A 23,727-nucleotide genomic window follows, 5' to 3' on the forward strand; every position below is an offset into this window, starting at 1 on the left:
AAAAACCCACATAAAAATATGTTTTCTTCATTATCAAAGGCTTCAATGCCATCATCATTTGGGGGAAAAAAAGAGAAACAGTGAATATAATTTAAGTCTCTAAAACAGACTTTTAATAGCACTGAGTGGAAGGAACATCTGGCTTTTTTTTTTTTGCAAGGTGCATTGATGTTGTCAGAAGAGACTGAATAAAAATGCTGATACAATTGTCCAGGTTTGGGTTTTGCCAGTACAAGCATATTTTATTCATTCAGTTTTCTCTACGTCCCAAAGATAGATGTTGACTTTGATGAAAAAATACAATGATATATATTTAGTGTGACCCATCTTCCACATTTAAATCTAAAAATGTGCTGCTGCAGTTGGATTTTTCTCAGGGATGCCATTCAAACCACACGTTACATTGTCATCTCACATAGCCTTTCTATCTGCGGTGATGGGACACTGGGTTAGGACATGACAGCTCGGCACGGCTCTCACTGGCGGTGTACTGATGCCCGACTTCCAGCACTTCTCTTCATTTCAGTCAAAGAGACATTTCCCAGTGGCAAGTTTTTGGAATTGAATTTTCATTGTCATATTTTAAAAGTGTGACGAAAGACTGAATTCAAAGAAAGCAAGCTTTATGAACATTATATATATATATATATATTTTTGCAATTGCAAAAGGCAGTTTCTGGCCTTTTACTTTCATGTTTCTGACTCGGAAGAATGTTCTGAGTGCCAGAACTGCCACAGAATTGATACTTTTCTAATAATATCTTATCAAAGAGAGAACAACTCCAATAATGCAATGTAGATTAAATACTCTTTCATTTTAAATAAGGAGTCACCGAAATTGATCTATCAAGTTATATTTTATTCCTTTTAAGCAGGTTTTCATTCTTTTTAAGCTCAAGTCTTTACTTTTTGATAGAGTTAGTATAGCTCAACTGGTAAAGAATCCGCCTGCAATGCAGGAGACCCCGGTTCAATTCCTGGGTTGGGAAGGTGCCCTGAGTCAGTTCAGTTCAGTCACTCAGTTGTGTCTGACTCTTTGTGACCCCATGGACTGCAGCATGCCAGGCTTCCCTGTCCATCATCAACCCTCAGAGCTTGCTCAAGCTCATGTCCATTGAGTCAGTGATGCCATCCAACCATCTCATCCTTTGTTGTCCCCTTCTCATCCTGCCTTCAGTCTTTCCCAGCATCAGGGTCTTTTCAAATGAGTCAGTTCTTCTCATCAGGTGGCCAAAGTATTGGAGTTTCAGCTTCAGCATCAGTCCTTCTAACTCAGGACTTATTTCCTTTAGGATGGACTGGTTGGATCTCCTTGCAGTCCAAGGTATTCAAGTGTCTTCTCCAACACCACAGTTCAAAAGCATCAATTCTTTGCTACTCAGCTTTCTTTATAGTCCAACTCTCACATTCATACATGCTACTGGAAAAACCATAGCTTTGACTAGGGGGACCTTTGTCAGCAAAGTAGTGTCTTTGCTTTTTAATATGCTGTCTAGGTTGGTCATAGCTTTTCTTCCAAGGAACAAGCATCTTTTAATTTCTTGGCTGCAATCACCATCTGCAGTGATTTTGGAGCCCAAGAATATAAAGTCTGTCACTGTTTCCATTGTTTCCCCATCTGTTTGCCATGAAGTGATAGGACTGGATGCCATGATCTTAGTTTTCTGAATGTTGAGTTTTAAGCCAGCTTTTTCACTCTCCTCTTTCACTTTCACCAAGAGACTCTTTAGTTCTTCACTTTCTGCCATAAGGGTGGTGTCATCTGTGTATCTGAGGTTATTGATATTTCTCCTGGCAATCTTGATTCCAGCTTGTGCTTCATTCAGCTGATATTTCACATGATGTATTCTGCATATAAATTAAATAAGCAGGGTGACAATATACAGCCTTGATGTACTCCTTTCGCTTTCTGGAAGAAGTCTGTTGTTCCATGTCCAGTTCTAATTGTTGCTTCCTGACCTGCATACAGATTTCTCAGGAGGCAGGTCAGGTGGTCTGGTATTCCCGTCTCTTTAAAAATTTTCCAGTTTGTTGTGATCTACACAGTCAAAGGCTTTGGTGTAGTCAATAAAGCAGAAGTAGATGTTTTTCTGGAACTCTTGGCTTTTTCGTGAGAGCAAGATCCATCCAATGGATGTTGGTAATTTGATCTCTGGTTCCTCTGCCTTTTCTAAATCCAGCTTGAACATCTGGAAGTTCACAGTTCACATACTGTTGGAGCCTGGCTTGAAGAATTTTGAGCATTACTTTGCTAGCTTGTGAGATGAGTGCAATTGTGTGGTAGTTTGCACATTCTCTGGCATTGCCTTTCTTTGAGATCGGAATGAAAACTGGAAGAACTTTTCCAGTCCTTCGGCCACTGCTGAGTTCTCCAAATTTGCTGGCATATTGAGTGCAGCACTTTCACAGCATCATCTTTTAGGATTTGAAATAGCTGGAGTTCCATCACCTCCACTAGCTTTGTTCATAGTGATGTTTCCTAAGGCCCACTTGACTTCACATTCCATGATGTCTGGCTTTAGTTGAGTAATCACACCACCTATGGATGAAACTATGGATGGAGGTTCGTGACATTGTTCAGGAGGCAGTGATCAAGACCATCCCCAAGAAAAAGAAATCCTAAAGGGCAAAATGGTTGTCTGAGGAGGACTTACAAATAGCTGAGAAAAGACGAGAAGCTAAAGGCAAAGGGGAAAAGGAAAGGTATACCCATCTGAATGCAGAGTTCCAAAGAATAGCAAGGAGAGATAAGAAAGCCTTCCTCAGTGATCAGTGCAAAGAAATAGAGAAAAACAATAGAATGGGAAAGACTAGAGATCTCATCCAGAAAATTAGAGATACCAAGGGAACATTTCATGCAAAAATGGGGACAATAAAGGAAAGAAATTATATGGACCTAACAGAAGCAGAAGATATTAAGGAGATGGCAAGAATACACAGAAGAACTATACAAAAAAAGATCTTCATGACCCAGAAGATCCCCTGGAGAAGGGATAGGCTACCCACTCTAGTATTCTTGGGCTTTCCTGGTGGCTCAGATGGTAAAGAATCCACCTACAATGTGTCAGACCTGGGTTCGACACCTGAGTTGGGAAGATCTCCTAGACAAAGGCTTGGCAACCTGCTCCAGTATTCTTGCCTGGAGTATCCCCATGAACAATGTAGCCTGGTGTGCTACAGTCCATGGGGTTGCCAACAGTTGGACATGACTGGACAACTAACCACAGCACAGTATATATTAAATATTAAACATTCACATTTGTCAGCAAATGTCATTAATTTTAAGAGAGTTTTGAAAAAAATATGTTTTGGGAAGTCTGCATGAATTATGCTATATTGTTTTCAAATCTCATGATGTTAACAATAGAAAATATAGAATAATTTTTCCTGATGCATTACTTGATCTCTGGAATTTTTATTGACACACATTGAGATATACCCCTTATATTAAGAAGTACCGTGTTTCTTCAAATATTGATTTCTTTGACAGGGAATAGCAGAGTCATAAAGGAAAATAAACACCCACAAAATTGATTAATTGGGCACAGATTTAATATTTCAGTACTTCATGTCATGTTTACATGTGGTTAGGTTACTCGTAATGACCACTTCCTGCTTGTCAGACATGTGTTGTATTTAGATCTAAGTATCATAATGGATTTGGAATATGTACCGTTATCTTCTCTGTCTGTTGGTGATTTCAAGCCTGAAGCAGACCTCACTTCCTACCATCTGTTCTCTATTTAAAATTGATGTCAAGTTCAGTTCCTCCCTGATGCCTACTTGTTTTCCAGCTTAGAATACTTCTATCCTCCAGTTCAGCTCTTTCTCTATTATGCCTAGCACTGGGCTGACATATAGGAAAGGAGACCTCTAAGGATTGCTCTGAATATCCACATCACAAAAAAAGCCAGGAAGACTTTGGCCATGGAACGATGCCACTATTGTTTAATTATAAGTCAGCAAAAATTGAAATGTCGTTTCATAGTTTTGTGTTTGTACATATAGGCAAGTGAACCACTGTCTTTTATTCCTAATCATTGTGTGGTTAAATTGAACTACCTCACTATTTACATGAATATCTATATTAATATCGATTATATGTTTGAGAGAGACAGTAGCTGCATAGATCAAATTTAATATTTCATACTCAGTAGTTATCATTAATTCAGCAAGTATGTTTTAAGCACAGACTATAGGGTGAACACCGTTTTACGCATTTACAAAATGGTAGTAAAAAAACGATCATGAAACTCTTGTGTGTTAGTTGCTCAGTTGTGTCCAACTCTTTGCAACCCCATGGACTGTAACCCACCAGGCTCCTCTGTCCATGGAATTCTCCAGGCAAGAATACTGGAGTGGGTTGCCATTCCCTTTTTCAAGGGATCTTCCTGACCCAGGTATTGAACCCAGGTCTTTTGCATTATGGGTAGATGCTTTACCGTCCAAGCCACCAGGGAAGCCCTCATGAAACTTACAGTCTGGGAAAGAAGATAGAGTTCGAACAAATTTTTTTTTGTTAAAAAATTAGAAGAGTTGTTATACTGCTGAACAAACTTTGCTATCATCTGAAATCTAATTATATCTTTTGTAGTAGAATATGAGTGTTAGACACTCAGTCATGTCCAACTCTCTGCAACCCCATGAACTGTAGCCCACCAGGCCCCTCTGTCCTTGAGATTCTGCAGACAAGAATACTGGAGTGGGTTGCCATTTCCTTCTCCAAGTAGAGTATTAAGCCAATTATATTATTTTTGGTTTAGAAAATCATTTTGGCTTAGAATAACAGAATTTGTTTTTCTGAACTAACTGAAAATTGATTTTTATATCCACATCTGTCTACCTGTATATCTTCCTATTTATTTATCAATATGTGTATCAATATCTTTCTATGTATCCATCCATCCATCTATCCATCCATCCATAAATCATCTAACACTAACACTAGACCCAGTATTTGAGTTGTAGATAGACCTAAACTCCAGTTTCTGGTTTTGGGATTTATGTTGAATGATTACATTTAACAATCAAATGGAAATTAAATAATCAAAGTCAATAACTTAATTATTTGACCCAAATGTACATGTCTTCAGCATTTTTGAGTTCTATGGCTGAAGTATAAATGTCCTTTGTATATAGAGGTAAATTATTACACATGAATAGGTCATTAGTATTCTGAAACAGTATCACAATCATGTTTGTCTACTTATTTGAGTGTATGTATATGCTTATCTTTGTATAAATGTTTAAACTTTGAAAGTCTGTCCTTCTGAGGGAGATTATATCTCTTGAGATGGTTTAATATTACCTCAGTTATTTTAAGAGTTATCTTGTTAGTTGATATGTTATTTAAGCAAGGAATGCCTATATTGATCAAGGGACAAAATTCATGTTTAGTTTCTTTTCATAATGTGAAAACCAAGGGATTCCCATTAATTGTCATTGTATACTCATTGATAAGTGAAGTGACATCTGGGTCACAGTGACATCTATCTTTGCAATATGAGTCCTGCTGGCTGTATCTGAAAGGTCTGTTCAGTCTTGCATCTGCACATAAAAGCAAGGATAGTCTTCACACTGTTATCAGCCTAATTTTCATATCAACGATTTAAGGTGCCGCTTGAAGTTTTGTTCTTCCTGGTATAAATTTAGCAGTAAATGTAATCATTTGGCTGCTGCTCTGGCAGTTTAGAATGTTGAAGTGTATTGTGAATAATTTTAATCTACATTACTTATGTGTTATAAAAAAGTATATATCATTTCATGTCTTAATATTAGTTGGTAATAAATGTTCAAAATGAAATCCTGACTTTGGGGATTTGGATACCATTATTAAATATAAAAATGACTTCAACAGTTGTTCAAAATTGTTTTTCCTAAATGTAATAAAAATATCTAAGGCATAAATTTTTTGGTCCAAAAGTTGAAGATATACATATGTCCTGTGTTCAAATTGAAGTCTGGAATCAGTTCATTAAATATTTGCTGCACTGAAGGGAAAGAGCATAAAAGTGACTAATTTTCCAGCTAAAGCTTTAGGAAGATTTTTGTATAAATTTTTTTCCATTTATCATCTAGAAAGTAATTTATAATTTCCCCTCAAAATGAAGCTTTAAAAACTAAATCTTTTAAGGCATTTTTAATTGGTATTATCCATTAAGTATTGATTTTAAAACTTAAAGTGCAGTCTTTAATATTTGTTTTTCTTTGAAAGATCCTGTTAAATGATTGGAGTTTGTCTCAGATTAGCTGGGAATTTACCTCTCTGACAAATGACTCGAAGAGCTGTGAATACTTTAGAGACAGCTAATGAAACCATTTCCTTCTTCAGGGGGTCTTCCTGATAGGCTGAATTCATCAACACATTTTTAGTTATTAATTTTTTTTAACTGGGACAACATACACTGACTGAAAAGTGAGGATGTAATTCTTAGGATCTAAACTTAGCTAGGAAGAAATCATTGTATTACTAGGATTGTATACATTAACAAAATGTCCCGATAAATGTTTTTCAGTGACAATGGTGTATAAGCATTTGGGGTTTCTCTTTTAATGTGCCAAAATCAGTTTGATAAGACAAATGAATTATCTTGATGCCTAATTTTCTAGGAAAAAATACACAAATTGCATGTAAAATTATTGCTCTGTGATATTAACAACTGGAGGTTAAAATTTTAAGTCTATAAATACTCAGGTGAAAATTAATATTTTCATGCATCATTCTTCCATGAGTGATTTAATTTATTCTGTTTTCCACCTGATTGAAGAGTTGTGATATAACATACTTTTTGTTTGGATTTGTCAGCATTTATATAAATACATAATTCAAACGTGGGTTGAGTTTTCAATTAGCTATTATTTGACATAGTGGTTGGAGTTTGGGTTTTTTATCCTGATATTATTTGTTGAGAGTATGTGGGAAAGAGAGAAAGTGTGTGTGTGTGTGTGTGTGTGTGTGTGTGTTGGTCTTAAGAACTTTGAAAAGGAAATCACTTAACATCTTAGCTCAGTCTATTGTAAAAGAAATGAGGAGGAATACAGGTGTTCAGTCAGTTCACTTCAGTTCATTTGCTCAGTCCTGTCCAACTCTTTGTGACCCCGTGGACTGCAGCACGCCAGGCTTCCCTATCCATCACCAACTCCCAGAGCTTTCTCAAACACCGAGTTGGTGATGCCATCCATCCATTTCATCCTCTGCCATCCTCTTCTCCTCCTGCCTTCAATCTTTCCCAGCATCAGGGTCTTTTCAAATGAGTCAGTTCTTCACATGAGTTGGCCAAAGTATTGGAGTTTCAGCTTCAGCATCAGTCCTTCCAGTGAACACCCAGGACTGATCTCCTTTAGGATGGACTGGTTGCATCTCCTTGCAGTCCCAGGACTCTCAAGAGTCTTCTCCAACACCACAGTTCAAAAGCATCAATTCTTCCGTGCTCAGCTTTCTGTTTGGTCCAACTCTCACATTCATACATGACTACTGGAAAAACCATAGCTTAGACTAGACGGATCTTTGTTGGCAAAGTAATGTCTCTGCTTTTTAATAAGCTGTCGAGGCTGGTCATAACTTTTCTTCCAAGAAGCAAGCACCTTTTAATTTCATGGCTGCAGTCACCATCTGCAGTGATTTTTGAGCCCAAGAAAATAAAGTCTGTCACTGTTTCCGTTGTTTCCCCATCTATTTGCCGTGAAGTGATGGGACCAGTTGCTATGATCTTAGTTTTCTGAATGTTGAGCTTTAAGCCAACTTTTTCACTCTCCTCTTTCACTTTCATAGAGGCTCTTTAGTTTTTCTTCGTTTTCTGCCATGAGTAGTGTCATTTGCACATCTGAGGTTATTGATATTTCTCCTGGCAATCTTGATTCCAGCTTGTGCTTCATCCAGTCCAGCATTTCTTATAATGTACTCTGCATATCAGTTAAATAAGCAGGGTGACAATATACAGGCTTGACATACTCCTTTCCCAGTCTGGAACCATGTCCATATTGGGACATGTTGCTGTTCCATGTCCAGTTTTAACTGTTGCTTCTTGACCTGCATACAGATTTCTCAGGAAGCAGGTCAGGTGGTCTGGTATTCCCATCTTTTTAAGATTTTTCCACAGTTTGTTGTGATCCACACAGTCCCGGGCTTTGGGTGTTAACTTTGTGTAATTAGTAACTTGACTTTTAAAAAGAGAATTTATGACAGTTACTGCTACAGGACTTTATATCATAGGGTCTCTGCCTTCCTCTCTGACCTCCACTTCCTCCCTTCATTGCTCAGTCTGCTCTTGCCGTACTGTCTGTATTACTTTTCTGTGGAAATGCCAGTTACACTTTCCACTTGATTTCTCTACCAGAATTATTCTTCCCCAGGTAGTCATAGTTTCATTGACTTCCTTAGAATCTGTGTGCCATCTGGACATTTCTATAAAGTACAGCTCCTCCGGCACTGGTCTGCGGCACACACGCTTATATATACTGGTACTCTGTAACCATTTATTCCGATTCAAATTCACCTTTTTATGGCATGGATTATTAATAAGTGGTGCTATGCACTTGGTAATGTACCATATCAATTGTTCTACTATTTGTGATGATAAGTTCGATCAGAGAAACCATATTGCAAAAACCTAATGGGTGGATGGCATCACCAACCCAATGGACATTGGTTTGGGTGAACTCCAGGAGTTGGTTGATGGACAGGGAGGCCTGGCGTGCTGCGGTTCATGGGGTCGCAAAGAGTAGGACACAACTGAGCGGCTCAACTGAACTGAACTGAGTTCATGTTGGTTATTATATCTTTTTGACACAGCCCACATTAGTCTTTGGTAAATTTTCTTCAGTTTTGTCAAAATATGTCCCATACTCATCTTTTATATTTTTGTTTCAAAACTGGAATAAATCATTCAATTCCAAGGAGATTTAGATGTTTTTAGTAAATAATATTATTTAGATAAAGCATGTTTGTATATGGGGGTGCTAGTTGTTTTGGGTATTCATTGTTTCTAAGCATTTTCAGCAGGTAGAACTAGAAAACCAATAGTTTTGAGAAAATCATGAGTTTATGGTATATTTTCAATTCTAATTTGGAATTAAAGGCTCTTACTAAATATTTTTTAATTCATACTTGTACCTATTTTCTCTTACATTAAAAACCTCAACCTTCCCAATATTTAAATACTTATCTGCCCTGTGCTATAAAATATATTAGCTACAAATTAATAATAAAGTAGCATTACCAAAATTTAGACTAGTGAATGAAATAAAACATTTTTTGTTAGTCTGTTTATTCTTAAATTATTTTCTGTAGTAGATACACAAAGAAAATACTGTGTTAAGTCTCCTGAAATAGTTGTTTTGTAAATGTGATTATGTATCCAGTTCATTGGTTTCCGTTTATTTTCAGTTCTAGCATCTACTGTATTTTATTTGTATTTGTCCTATCCATTCTTTATTCCCCTGTTTCTCTTTTTCTGACCTCTTTTGGATTAATATAGTATTTTATGTAATATATTAAGATATACCTCTGTGCTATTTTTCAGTGTTTTCTCTGGAGATAACTTTTCTTAATCTACAATCTAATAATTGTATACAAATTTAAAGTAATATATAAACATTACCATGCCCTAACTTTCATTTATTAACTTCTATTTCTATGTTTCTTATTATCATATATTGTACTTCTACAGATGTTATGAATTCAGTAATATGTTATTATTATTTTTGCTTTAAGTAATCAGTAGTGTCATATAATTTTTATTTTTTATATATTTATATTTCACATTTATGCACATATTTACTCCTATTTCTCTTTGTTTCTTCCTGCACATCCAGGCTTCCATCTAGTGTCTTTTCTTTCAGTTTCAAGAAATTCATTTAACACTTGTGGTTGTTGCAGTTTATTGTAGATAAATTATGTCAGGTTTTGCTTGTCTTAAAATGTCTTTATTTTGCTTACCTTCCTGAAGTTGACTTTTTTCCTCCCCATTTAGCATTTGAGAGAATTCTGCTGTCTTATATTTTCCATTGTTTCTGATAAAATGTTAGTTGTTGTGCTTACAAATGTTTTCTCTATATAGACTATCTTTGGCTGGAATGATGAGGGGCAGAGAGTTATACTCTTATGATATTCTTTGGTTTTCATAAGTTTTATTATATATTCTCTGGTAAGGTTTCCTATGTATTTATCCTGCTTGAAGATCACTGAGTTTCCTTGATATGTAGGTTTATGCCTTTCATCAAATCTAGGAAATTCTTAGCCATTATTTTTTTTTCAAATTTTTCTGCCCCATTCCTTCTTTTCTTTTCTGAGACACCAATTACTCATGTGACAGACCATTAGATATTGTCCCAGTGGTCTCAGATTATCTTTAGTTATTTTTTTCCCTTTTTTTTTTCCAATATGAACAATTTATATTCTCTTACCTTCAAGTTCAATGCATTTTTCTTCTGTTATTTTAGCCTACTTTTACATGAATCAAAAACACTCTTTATATCTGTTACTACTTTTTTATTTCTAGTTTTTCCATTTTGCTCTTATTGAGAGTTTGCATATTTCTGATGAATTTAATATTTTTATGCATGCTATCCATCTTTCTCATTAGAAATTTTATTAATAATATTTTATCATATATATTTTAAAGTCCTTGTCTCTTAAGTATAGATTTGCTTATATTAACTGTGTTTTCTGTTGCTTTCAGGTCATATCGTCCTACTTCCTTGTGAATACAATAATTTGCAATTTTATGATGGACACTGTCATTAAAAAATAAAAACTAACCTAGATAATATTTACCTCTGGAAACATGTATACAGTTTCTCTGCCATGTTGCTGATTTAGAGTTGAGCTGGTCTCAGTTTGTTGCCATCTTAGATTTAGTGTACTACTGGCTTCCAGACATTTGAAGGCAGGATCAAGGATTTTCCTTTAGTAGAGCTCTCCTTCCACCCCACCCCCACCCCCATCTCATATCTATCTCTGTCTCTCTCCTTTACCACCCATCTGTGAGCTTCCTAGTTGTTGGGGAGTTCTCTTTGCTCTCCAGCATCCAGGACCACACCTCCCCTATTATCATTTTCTGTGCTTTGAAAGACCCATTTCCATATTGATTCCTTGCTGTACATCCTTTGGTTGGCCATGTTCCCTGTACTGTCAGAAGGCCCCATGAATCCTGGAGGGATCTTTCTCAGTTCTCCTCTTCCAGGTTTCAACAGGCTATTGCCATGTGGATCAAGAATGTTCTGAGTCCCTCAGGGCTGTTTTTCTCATTCCTCTTCCCATTCCCCAAACCTTCAAGGGCTGCTTCCTTTTTCTTAGGGAAGGCCCTGTGTGTCTTTGAAAAGGTAATATTTCACTCCCCTCCTGCTTTTCTCCCTAGCTTTCACTTGATTGCTTTGCTTTCAAGGAAAATGTTATGTACTATGTAGGGGTCTCTCTCAGTTTCCCTGCTATGGCCCCAGCTTTTGGTAGGGTTCTGCCTTTCATTTAGTGAAGGCTCCTTTAGCCTTTGTGCCTTACTATTATGAGGTACGAATTAGATGTTTCATTAACTGCCAGCTGTATGCCTGAATCTCAGAAAAATAAAGACACATAGATATTTGCAAAATAAATGTTACCAGTACATGTAGAGTCACTAAAAGTTTGCAGGTGCCATAACAGAATGAAGAGAAAAAAATTGAAAGGTGACTTCATCAGGCAAAGTTAGTACTTCCCTTCATGACATTAACTGAATCTCTCTATGGTGTGTTGTCTCCACGGTAAATGGAACATATGGTATAGGTTGGGCTTCTGTTAGAACAAAAGTATATGGATTATATTATATTTTGGCTCAGTATATTTCAGTTTTTTTTAAAGCAGGATGACACAGATCCTTACCTATATAATATATATCATAATATATAAATAATATATTCACATATATAATTATGTATACATTTTATACATATACATTTGTGTATATATTGGAGAAGGAAATGGCAACCCACTCCAGTATTCTTGCCTGGAGAATCCCTTGGACAGAGGAGCCTGGCAGGCTACACACTCCATGGGGTTGCAAAGAGTCAGACACGACTGAACAATTAACACTTAACTGTGTGTATATATATCTTTCTCATTATGTGTGTGTACAGCGTATATATGTATATGTTTTATATACATATATAGTATGTATATATATATATATCTGATAGTTGAATGTAGTCTTATTATGCTATTAGTATTAGATATGTAAGCTTCACTAACTTGCCCTTTCACTAAAAAAATGAAATAAACCTCTCAGGAAGTTCTGACATTTAGACAGAGAGAGAGAATACCACCCTTCCCTCCCTCTGTACCTCCTGTGGCTACAGGAAATTTTCACTCAAAGAGCCTATTGTGTTCTCAGGTCCACATTCTTTCCTGACATTTGTGATTTCCTAGACCTCTTCAGTTGTCTTGGGTCTGTTTCTGTGTGCATCTCTGCTTTGTACACAATTTTAAATTTGAGTCACTGTTCACTGTTGCACAAAGCATGAAGGTTTAGTAAAGTCTTTTTTGAAGTGCAGATATAAATAAATCAGCTATCTGTGTTTGAAAAGTCTAAACTAAAGTGCAGTTGTATGCTTCAGCTTGTCAGTGGATATTTATGAGGTGAGCATAATACTGTAACGGTTATAGCAGTGAAATATATCCTGTGCAGAACGCTAGTAAAGGAGCTTGCAGGTGTTAATGCCAGCAGAATTTTAATGCTCAAGAGATGGGAAATGTGGCACTTCCTCTGGTTAATGCTACTCTGGTCACACTAACAATGGATTGGCAAAATCAATTTTCAAATATTGCTACAGAGTTGGGGTCTATGCACTTAACCAACAGTAAATATATTGGTTCCTACTGTTGTCTAGTTTTAATCTCCTGGTTTCATTAGCAAAAGAACAGTAACGGCACTGGACATTTTTATTTGGGGTCTCAACTTTCTACTCCTACTTATTATGTGACCCAAGAGAAGGTATTGCCAACGATGAAATGTCAATGAACTTCTTACTCTAATAGATACTTGGTGTTTCCTGAAAATCACCTAAGTGGAGTTAAGTGATGTACCAGTTTGTAATATATCCTTGGTACATTCTGTTCCTTCTTATACTGAGAGAAACTGAGTAAAGCCTTTGCATAGACCTCAGCTCTAAGAGATGAATTGGCATATAAGTACATTTAAAGTTTATAAAGCATCATATTGTGCTTATTTTTTTCTAGCTATCAAAGAAAATGAAGTTAAGCATCTAGTCTTTAGACCTAGGAGATTTATTTTTGTAGAAGAACTTTTGGAATTGTATGAAATAGTGTAGTTTCAACCTGTTTGCATGTTTAAGCTTCAAATTCATATAGGTTAAGATTAAACTGACATCAGCTATCTCTATGGTACTTCAGTAAGTCCTACCAGAATAAGAAAAGGCAACAAAGAAGGGAATTAGACAAGATTTGATCTTTTGTGTAGGACAGAGATTGAGGTGTAATACATTTGTTGGAGGGTTTTAAAGGGTTTTAGATGAGTGTGGAGTCTTCATAATTAAGAAAGTTGAGAATTAAGAGAGAAATATATTCATTTACAATTACTTATACTTAATCCACTTGTAAAGAAATATTGAGGAAAATGTATAATAAAACTTAAGGATAAAAATAGAGAGATAATCATGGGCCAAAGTTTTAGCTATACCAGAAAATGTACACTAAGAATAGCAATGCTTTAGAACATGATATAAGTCTGAGCTTTTGGAAGTCAAGGCGCAAAGAGAAAGGCTGAGTTATACAGTTGGCATTACATAATGCAAGGGAAACACGTGGACTTACCAGAAATGACAAGCTTTTTCCTACCTAGCTCTGAACTCCAAAAATTGATCCTCGATAGCAACTTTCCAAAATGCAAAATTCTCTATTTATGATCAAACTTTCATATGGGTTCTTGATATGAGCAAATGTTGAAGGGATAATGCTTTAATGTTATCATACATTTATTTAGGAAGGCATTATATTTCTTAAGAGAAGTAAAGACACTAAGTCCAGGTATATTGATAGTTTACTGGTGATCTGGTTTTACATAGGTATGAATAGCTTGAATAATAGTTATCAAAATACAATTTTAGTTTAAGTAAAAACAAAATCTTATATGAATTGTGATTTTAAAGCATAGATAAGAGTACAGCTTCTTGATTTGAATTAGGAGAGCTTGTATTTGTCTGTTTCCTCCATTCTTGTGCACTGTTCCAGCTGAAGTGGCTCTTTTAGAACCCACAGGACATCATGGACTACAGCATGAGAAATCAGACTGACCTAGAGAAATCAATGGCTAGCATTTCACTTAGAACCTCACTTTCAAAGATAGTTTCACCCACAGATCTGGGGAGGAAGGATTCCAAAATTATTATTGATGAGTGCCTAAAGTATACATATTCTATGTTGTTGATTGAGTGGATACACACACACACACACACACACCTTGCTTGTTGATTGAGTGGATACACACACACACACACACACACACACACCCCTTGCTTCTTTGTGCCTCAGTGGTAAAGAATCTGCCTGCCAATGCAGGAGACACAGGAGATATAGATTTGATCCCTGGGTCAGGAAGATCCCCTGGTGGAGGAGATGGCAACCCACTCCAGTGTTCTTGCCTGGAGAACCCCTTAGACAGAGGAGCCTGGCAAACTACAGTCCCCAGGATCACAAAAGAGTTGGACACAACTGCATGACAGAGCACACGTGCCTACATATGCCTTAGATTCTGTGCATTTTATTGGAAAGTTTGATGTCGTATGAAAGTTTTATCTTATATTTTCATTTAAAGGTAATCAACTCCCGTATGCACAGGGTTTGAGGTAGGCTATGTGTACACATGTACACACTCATGAGTGTGAACCCGCACACACATACAAACATTTAAAGAAGTTACATTGCTGATTGTGACCTGGACAAATCCTTGAACAGGGCTTTTATGGAAACTCTTAGTATTGTGTACCATAAAAATGAAAATACTGTGTATTATAAAATGTATTAATTATCATCTTCTGCCATACTCATGCCCTCTTGAGTAGAACCACACTCACATAGGTTCATCAGGATATTGACTGTAAAAGACAACCTTGAGGCAAGTAAATGAGGTGACCTGTGGGAACATGAATGCTGAAGAACTTTGGCATAGATGGTAGATGATGGTGATTCCTGAGAGCAGTCAGTGGGTTCCTGGGCTGATTTTTAGAAACATAAATATAGATCGTTAGAAAGGATCACACTTTTGCTGATTGAATTTACTATTTGAAAACTATTTTTTTAAACTATCAAATGTATAAATATACAGAGAAGATATAAAATAGAATGTAAGAAATCATACAGCTCCACTCCTCATGGTATGTTTGTTGCAGTCTGTCAGTCTTGTCTTTTACTCTTTAGACGTACATTGTTAGTTGCTCAGTTGTGTCTGACTCTTTGTGGCCCCATGGACTATATGAGCCCTCCAGACTCCTGTCCATGGAATTCTCCAGGCAAGAATACTGGAGTTGGTAGCTGTTCCCTTCTCCAGGGGATCTTCCTGACCTGGGTCTCCTGCACTGCAGGCAGATTCTTTACCGTCTGAGCCGCCAGGGAAGCCCACCAGACATATACATTGCATAATAATAAATAGAGTAAGTAAGTAAGTAAGTGTTAGTTGCTCAGTCGTGCCTGACTCTTTGCGACCCCATGGACTGCAGCCCACCAGGCTCCTCTGTCCATGAGACTTTCCAGGCAAGGATACTGGAGTAGGTTGCCATTTCCTTCTCCAGGGGATCTTCCCAACCCAGGAATCAAACCCTGGTCTCCTGCACTGCAGGCAGATTCTTTACTGACTGAGCTACAAGGGAAGCCCAATAAAAAGTATATATATATATATTGGAATTTTTTTCACTTATTATTTCCCTACATCTTTAAATATTTTTAAATTTTTCTATTTTAATGGCTACATATATGATAATGAATAATAATTTAATTTTCCTCTGCTAGAAATAAATATCAATTAACTGTTATATTTTTCGTATTATAAAAACCCAATGGTAAACATTTTGAAATCTTTGTCTAGACACTTTACTGGGCTGAGTTCCCAACATGAAATTACTGAGTCAAGGAATATAAGCTTTTAAAGACTTATTACACATGTGACTTACTATATAATTTTTGCTAATTTATGCTTTCACTAGCAATGCATGAGAGTTCTCTTGTCACAGAAGCTCACTAATTAGGTAATGTGCTCAATATAAAGTTGCATAAAACAGTTTTACGTTCAAAGTGAGGCAGTTTTATTCCTTTTAAGTCATAATTTTTATTAGGTAAATAAAATGTCATACCCAGATCATAATACCATGGTTTCAATTATTAATATATAAATGCCTTTCTAATATTCTACAACTTAAGTTGGTAAATATGCCCATAACAATATTGTTTATAGTTTATTTGCCTTATTGATTGTTTAACATATTAAGAAGGTAAATTGTAACCTCGTCAGTCATTATCTGAATTATCATAGTTTTGAAATTAATGTACTTTAAATGTATTTGGCTATAATCTAAAGTCAGTAGTTATTCTGTTTGTTCTACCTAACCTTAATTTTTTAAAATGTTTAAGTAGTTTTGCTCCTAATCTATGTCATACAAAATGAATAAATTTAATAATTATTTCATTGCATCCAAAGAATTCTATACTCCCAAGGCAAAAGAATAGAATATATTCATAGTTCATTTTTAAATGAATGCAGTCCTAAGGATGCTATTTTAATTCAGTTTCATATTGACTATATGTTATTACTGTTGAAACTTATGAACTAGTGATTTACAAGGCATGGTATGAAATTCAGATTGGTTGTAGTGATTGACTAATTGAATAAATAATATGGTGTTACCTAAATCATCACAACAACAGTGTACTTTGATTTTACCCATTATTTAGATGCATGATTAGAGCATGATTTTAAGTCAGGAAAATTATTTTTAAAATATTCAATAAAAATTTGGAAATATAGAGAAAATTAATGTTTTTTTTCTGCCTGCAATGCAGGAGATCCAGGTTCAATCCCTGGGTCTGGACGATCCCCTGGAGAAGGACAGGGCATGGCAACCCACTCCAGTATTCTTGTCTGGAGAGGAGCTTGGTGGGGTCCATAGGGTCTCAAAGAGTCAGGCACGGCTGAAGCAACTTAGCATGCATGCATAATACAATATTACATGTTATTATATATTATTCTGTAAACACTGTGTCACCTGAATTCAAGCTCCTTTTATTATTTTGTAAAATATAGCATAAATGTAATATCGCATGCATGCTCAATTGCTCAGTTGTGTCCGACTCTGCAGCCCTCGGGATTGTAGCTCCTCTGTCCATGAAATTTTCCAGGCAAGAATACTGGAGTGGGTTGCCATTTCCTACTCCAGAGGACCTTCCTGACCCAGGGATTAAACTCGCATCTCTTGCATCTCTTGCATTGGCAAGTGGATTCTTTACCACTGAGCCACATCTATCTATTTTAACTCTTGCTAGCAGAAACCTTGCGTTCATTTGTTTTAACATATTACAATTTTAGTGGTTTATTTTTGAGAGTCTATAGTTCTTTACCTGGTACTAGTATTAACCTCTATTTAGAGAATAAAATATTAAAATTATGTATCTATGTATATTTCTGTATATTTAGGTTAGTTCAACTGACTTTTTAAAAAATTTTCAGAGCTTGATTGTTTATAATTACAGTGAAATAGGGGGGCTTCCCTGGTGGCTTAGCAGTAAAGAATCTGCCCGCAATGCAGGAGATGCAAGTTCAATCCTTGGGTCAGGAAGATCCCTGGAGGTGGACATGGCAACCCACTCCAGTATGCTTGCCTGGAAAATTCCACAAACAGAGGAGCCTGCCAGGATACAGTCTATAGTCACAAACAGTTGGACACAACTGAGAGACTAAGTGCACACATGCATACTAAGTGAAATAGTCTCAGGAAAAGAATCGCTATTTACTACTAATATTTTCCATTCTGAACCATTCAGTGATGAGTCATTTGCTCAAGCTATTTCATATTGCTTTCCTTGTTACCTTGGTAACAAACCTGTATTGTATAGGCATTGTAAGCATGAGGATATAGCAAACCTAGAAGCCCTGTCATAGCCCATTTCCTGTGAACAAAAATTACTCTGCAGTGTTCTGGCCTAGACTGCTTGCCTTGCCATGTGATATCAATGGCAGCCCAAACATTCTTGACCCTAAACATAATTAGCATGATATTGACAGGTTTTGTAAGCTTAGTATTGAGTAGTATTTGAAGGCCCATAGACTCTTAATTATAGCCACTTGCAACCAGGGTAGTTGCCTTGATTTTAGAATATTCTGGTAAGTGAATGGTAGTAGCTAGCATGAAATAATCCCCTGGGAGTAAGATAACTGATGGAATACTAAACAAAAATTTCCTTTGGCCAACAGTTTCTTTTTTTCTTGATTATTCTTTATCTGTCTTTTCTTTTTAGAACTACTCCATTCTATGTTTTTCCATATTATCTTCTCTCCTTTCCACTGTTGTATTTTTCTCCTTTGTAATCCATTTTTCTCTCTCTCTCAAATTCGTACTTTTTCTGTTTTCCCATTTTCAAGGTCTTCTTCTCCCCAAGTAGAGGTATTCTTTTTTTAATACAACATCCAGTTGTTTCTAAGCAAGTATTTATTACATGTCTGTTCTATGTTAAACATTGTGCAATGATGTCATAGACAGGAGATGGATAGTGACTGGTTTTTAATTGAGAGTTTACTATATGCCAGGTACTATTCTAAGTGCTTTATAGATATATATTAACAGACTTAATAGTCTTTATAAACATTCAATTTTTAATCTCCATTTTATTGATGAAGAAACCATAAGTTGCTCATGATCCCACAGTTAATAAATAGCAGAACTGGGATACATATTCAAGCTTTGGAGCACTCAGATTGGAGCAAGCAATTATGATGCAATGTGGTTTGGCCATTGAAAGTGAAAGTGAAGTCGCTCAGTATGACTCTTTGTGACCCCATGGACTGTAGCCTACCAGGCTCCTCCCTCCATGGGATTCTCCAGGCAAGAATATTGGAGTGGGTTGCCATTTCCTTCTCCAGGGGATCTTCCTGACTCAGGGATCGAACCTGGGCCTCCTGCATTGCAGGCAGACACTTTAACCTCTGAAGGCTTAGACAAAGGAAGTAACTTTTGAACAAGACTCTAAGTTACCAACTTCTGAATTCCTATAAATTAAAACATGATCAGATCTTGATAAAAGTGAAAAACCCTGAGTCCATGATTAGAAGAAGAGGAGGTATTTGGTTGTTTTTATCAATGTGTGTGCTAAAATCCAGGGTATATATGCTATTCACCAGGGTTTTGAGGTACTTAAATCAATAGACTGATGATCAGTGCTTAATCCCAAGGTTGGGAAGAGTTGGAGTAAGGACCTCAGGGTGAAAATCAATAGGGCTTTCTTCATTTTAGTTTCTAGTCTTTAATTAAACCACACCAAATGAAATAGAAAATAACTTGGTCTGGAATAGTTTAGATGTTGACATTATTTTGAAAATTCAAGTGGACTATGAATTTCTCTGTTTAAACTCTCCAGTTGCTTAAAATAAATGAATCAGGGTCACTAAGATTAATCTGGTGTGTAGAGTAGAAATGGTCAGAGAAAGAACCTTACACCTAAATCTAGTTAACTAGTGATGAAATCCAAATAAAAGTAGAAATTCATGTAACTTCTTTTTCAAAATGATATAGAAGAGAGAAACTTTTACATTTTTGGTCCATAATAAATACACAAGAAAAGATGTCATTAATTTTTTTTGTATCTTTGCTCTCTGAATGCTATTCCTTATATATTTCCTTTTCTTTGGTTCTGGAAAACTGCCAGAAAATAATATTTTTAATATACATCATTGTTTTAATATGCACAGTTAAAATCTATTTCTCATTGTATGTATTTATACTGTTTATACTATTGTGGCTCAGAAGGACTGATTTACTGCTTTGCCCAAATATTTATTTTTTATGTCGTTTTCCTTCCTACCCCCCTGGAAAAATTTTTTTCAAAAGGCATATATCATGAAAATAACATTTAAAAATATTTTTCTTGGCACTTGATGCTAAATGTAGCTAATCTGGAGAAAAGCATCTTTTCCCTTAATATTCGTAATGAAAATCTTGTTTGAAGGTTCTAGATAATACAAAAATAGAGTCTAAGTACATGACCTGTGACCATTTCATTATCAAGGAATTTTGATCTCATTCTAAAGTAGTCTTCTCCATGATTTTCTCACACTTCCTTTTGCATAGATACTATCTGTAGATATTAGGCACAAAGCAAGGAATAAAATCAACAATCGTAGTAATAACATTACCTCCAAAATTATTTAGAAGGCAGATAATTTGATGAATATTTGCCTCTTAGGCAGGAACAAATGTAAACTACCTTGCTTTAATATTTCTTATTGATTTCTGAAATTTCCAACTTGTTGTACAGTGATTTTTGAGAGGAAAACAGACCAAAATCTTATTTCCTTTTTAATGTACCACGTACATAGGATGTACACTTGAAATAAATGTATTATTCATATTTAGAGGGAAATGAAAAGACAGTCTAAAATATGAAGTTAGAGAGCAGATATTAAGAGAAATAGGAAAATCTCAATAAGATGATGATCTGAACCCTAAAGTTGAAAGCAGTGTGGTAGCTTTGGACTAAGGAATCTGGATATGATTTAGACTGTACAAGACATCCTCACTGTCAAACCAAGGAGGGGGAAATAGGGGATCTTTTATTACTAACTGGAACTTTATTTTCAACTAATTCTTGGATTATTTATAGTTACATATAAAACAATGTTTCTCTATAAGCTCTATTGAAGTGCTAAGGAACTGGATTGGCAGACTGTCTTTGGAAATGTGGAGTGCAAATAGAGTCACTACGTGTAGAGACCATGTAACAGTGGTGTGCAGTTGTGAGACATGGTCGAGAGTAGTGGACAAGAATGCTAATAAGTCTCTTGTGAAAGTCTATTATAAAATAGAATCACAAAGAAATGGCATCTCTCCCTTTCTCCCTGACTTCTTATCCCCAATCTCTTAAATATACTCCTCATGTATACATTTTTGAAGCACCAATTTTATATCAGCTTTAAAAGTACCAGCTTGAATAAAGGGATACTTTTATTTCATTATAGAAAATGTAGCTTTGTGGCTTTGATATTTTTATTGCTAGGATAGTGATACTGTTCTTTAAATAACAATACCAAAGTTGTATTTCCCATAGTTTATGTTTTTTTCCACTCTAATTCTGTCATGCCATTGTGTAGGTGTACTTGCTATGGTAAAGATCTGAAAACACCATCATGCTTTGACACAGAGGAAAAAAAACTTATGACCATGTTTCATCTTAATGTCAACCGTACCTTGGGTAATTGTTTTATCATAGTAGAAAAACTAGGTGTTCTTGGGCTTTTTAAATAATTATTTCAGTATTTCAATAACTATTTGTTTCTTTCCTAGGGCCGGTGCATAAACTTCTCTCGAGTTCCATCTCAGTAAAAGGAAAACAAGAAGGCCAAGAGGTACGAAGGTGGTACATGTTCACAATGCCGATGAAAAAAAAAGTGCATTTCAGAAGTTTTTGGAAGAGCAGCTTTATTCCTCTCAGTCAGGAAATGTTTTCTCTGCCTTCTGCTTTGCTTCACCAAACATTTTCAAACACTTGTTCTGCTGTCTACATGGGAGTTGATGAAACTCAATGGTAACTCATGATTCAGGACGTTGAAAATAAAGAGGAACATTAATGGACATGCTGTGGTTTATACAAGAAGGTCTGCTTGAATGTGTAAAAGAGGAAAAAGTGAAAACAAAAGTGTGAAGATGATGTCAAAATAGGGAGAAAAAAAACAATTGGTCGAGGTGGATCCTGAATGGAGGAAGGAGTGTTTTACATAGAAACATGGCACTTGTGTGTTTACATGGCAAGATTGTTAGCCAAAGGCAGAGTGCGAAATCTCCCACCAGGCTCAGCAGATAATGGAGTCTATTGCCTTATAGCTATGTCAGATCACGAAAGCCTTCCAAGTCCCCCTACCACAATGTGCCTTCCGGGAAGCTTCTGACTGGAAAATCTTGTCATTCTAACACTGAAAAGTGCACACGCATGACAAAATGTAGACAGGATGCCTCAAGGTATTGGTAGCAAGCAAGATTTTGCCCTTTAGTTTTTGAAGACACCTTCCTTTCATTATGCACTTGGGAAAAGAAGAAAATTAATAGTGCATTATTCCACAGGAAGACAGCCTCTAACCAGAGATCTTGAGTGGAGTTTAATGGACTCATGATTTGAGAACTTGTCCCTGTGATGGGTCGATTTACCCCTCTTGCTATGTTTAGGGCTTAGTAGTGCATAAAGCATTAATATCTGTAAACATATCTAGGAGTTTGTTTTGCTTTTAATTTAAAGGAAGCAGTAACCACAAAGCTTCCGCTCAGGGTTTTTTCTTCCTCCAAGTCTCCAAGGGCTCTTCAGCGTCACAAGCCAGCAACTCTCTTTGCATGAAAATTTCAAAGTTTAATTAATATAATTAAAGGCAACAGCAAGCAGCAGCCTGTGAAGATTTTGCTCATCTTTTTTATGCCTTTTGACATTGAATGACCTATTACTGTATGCGTATTTCTTGGATTTTTGAGGGGCACTCTACCTTGGTTGTGATTCAGTAGAGAAAAAACAAAAAGACCTCCTCTCGTCAAATTATAAATGAAAATATCAGGAGGGTCGACCACCCCGAAACATCGAAAATGTCTGTATTATAATTTTTTTCAAGAAAAACCACCATCATGTCACGTCGACGATGCCAAATTATGTTAGCGTGAGCGGAAAGACTGTGGGGGAGGAAGGAGGCAGCAGCTGAAGGAAAAGCTCAAATGATCTAGTCACTTTCGATACTGTACTTCAGATGCGAAATGGATATTCGACTGGAGACCTGACAAAGTGCGCCTGCTTTGATGTGAACTGGTATAGACAATGACCAGTGGCTGGGTCAGTGGGATGTCTCTCTGCGAGCACAAAGGCTTATCAAATGACACTAAAAATAAGTTCAACAACCATCATGTTGGAAGGGAGAAGGCGAACATTTCATGTTTGGCGGGCATGTGAGTGCACAAGATGGAAACAGCGATTTGGAGCATCCCAGTATAATTACCCCCATTGTGCTCTTAATGGAAATTTCAAAGGACGGGAGTGATTCTGATGGTTGGTGTTCAGATCTGTGGCACTGTTCCAAGAAGCCTTACTCAGACACACGGATTTTTATATATAGATATACGTATATATCCTCTAGCTTGAATCTTTTGCTCAAGTTTATTTATGTCACTGGCTGGCTGGATCCAAAGTCATGTGTCTCCATATTCATAAATAAAATTTTACCTGTGCTTTGGCTCCCATTTTCTTTAAGCCCACATACACTCAAGCCTTGTTTGGTTGAATATTGAATTGTCTTGGCTAGTTGCAGGGACAGAATTGTATCCAGTTCCAAAATGTCTGTTATGTTCACAAATGATAGTGTTGGTAGTAATTATCCATGTGTGCAAGTGTAACTTGGAAACCACATACATCCCCATTGAGTTCTTGTAGACCATTGTTCTACGTTTGCATCTGGGGCAGATGCTGTTTTCTTAATTTGGCCTTTCATTTCTGATCAGTTGTTGTTTAGTCAC

The 23,727-nt window shown here is 36.3% G+C and overlaps 1 protein-coding gene across 1 annotated transcript in view; it reads left to right on the forward strand.

The window, feature by feature from the left end:
* Positions 1-23,442, forward strand: part of ANTXR2 (ANTXR cell adhesion molecule 2) — a 166,322-nt gene extending 142,880 nt beyond the window's left edge. The window contains exon 17 of the mRNA XM_043906385.1: positions 21,529-23,442. Within this exon, the coding sequence (XP_043762320.1) occupies positions 21,529-21,567 (39 nt within the window). The 3' untranslated portion in view covers positions 21,568-23,442. The remainder of the gene's footprint in view (positions 1-21,528) is intronic.
* Positions 23,443-23,727: the final 285 nt, after the last annotated feature.

Source organism: Cervus elaphus, chromosome 6 (assembly GCF_910594005.1).
Source record: "Cervus elaphus chromosome 6, mCerEla1.1, whole genome shotgun sequence".
In the NCBI taxonomy this organism is placed as follows: Eukaryota; Metazoa; Chordata; class Mammalia; order Artiodactyla; family Cervidae; genus Cervus; species Cervus elaphus.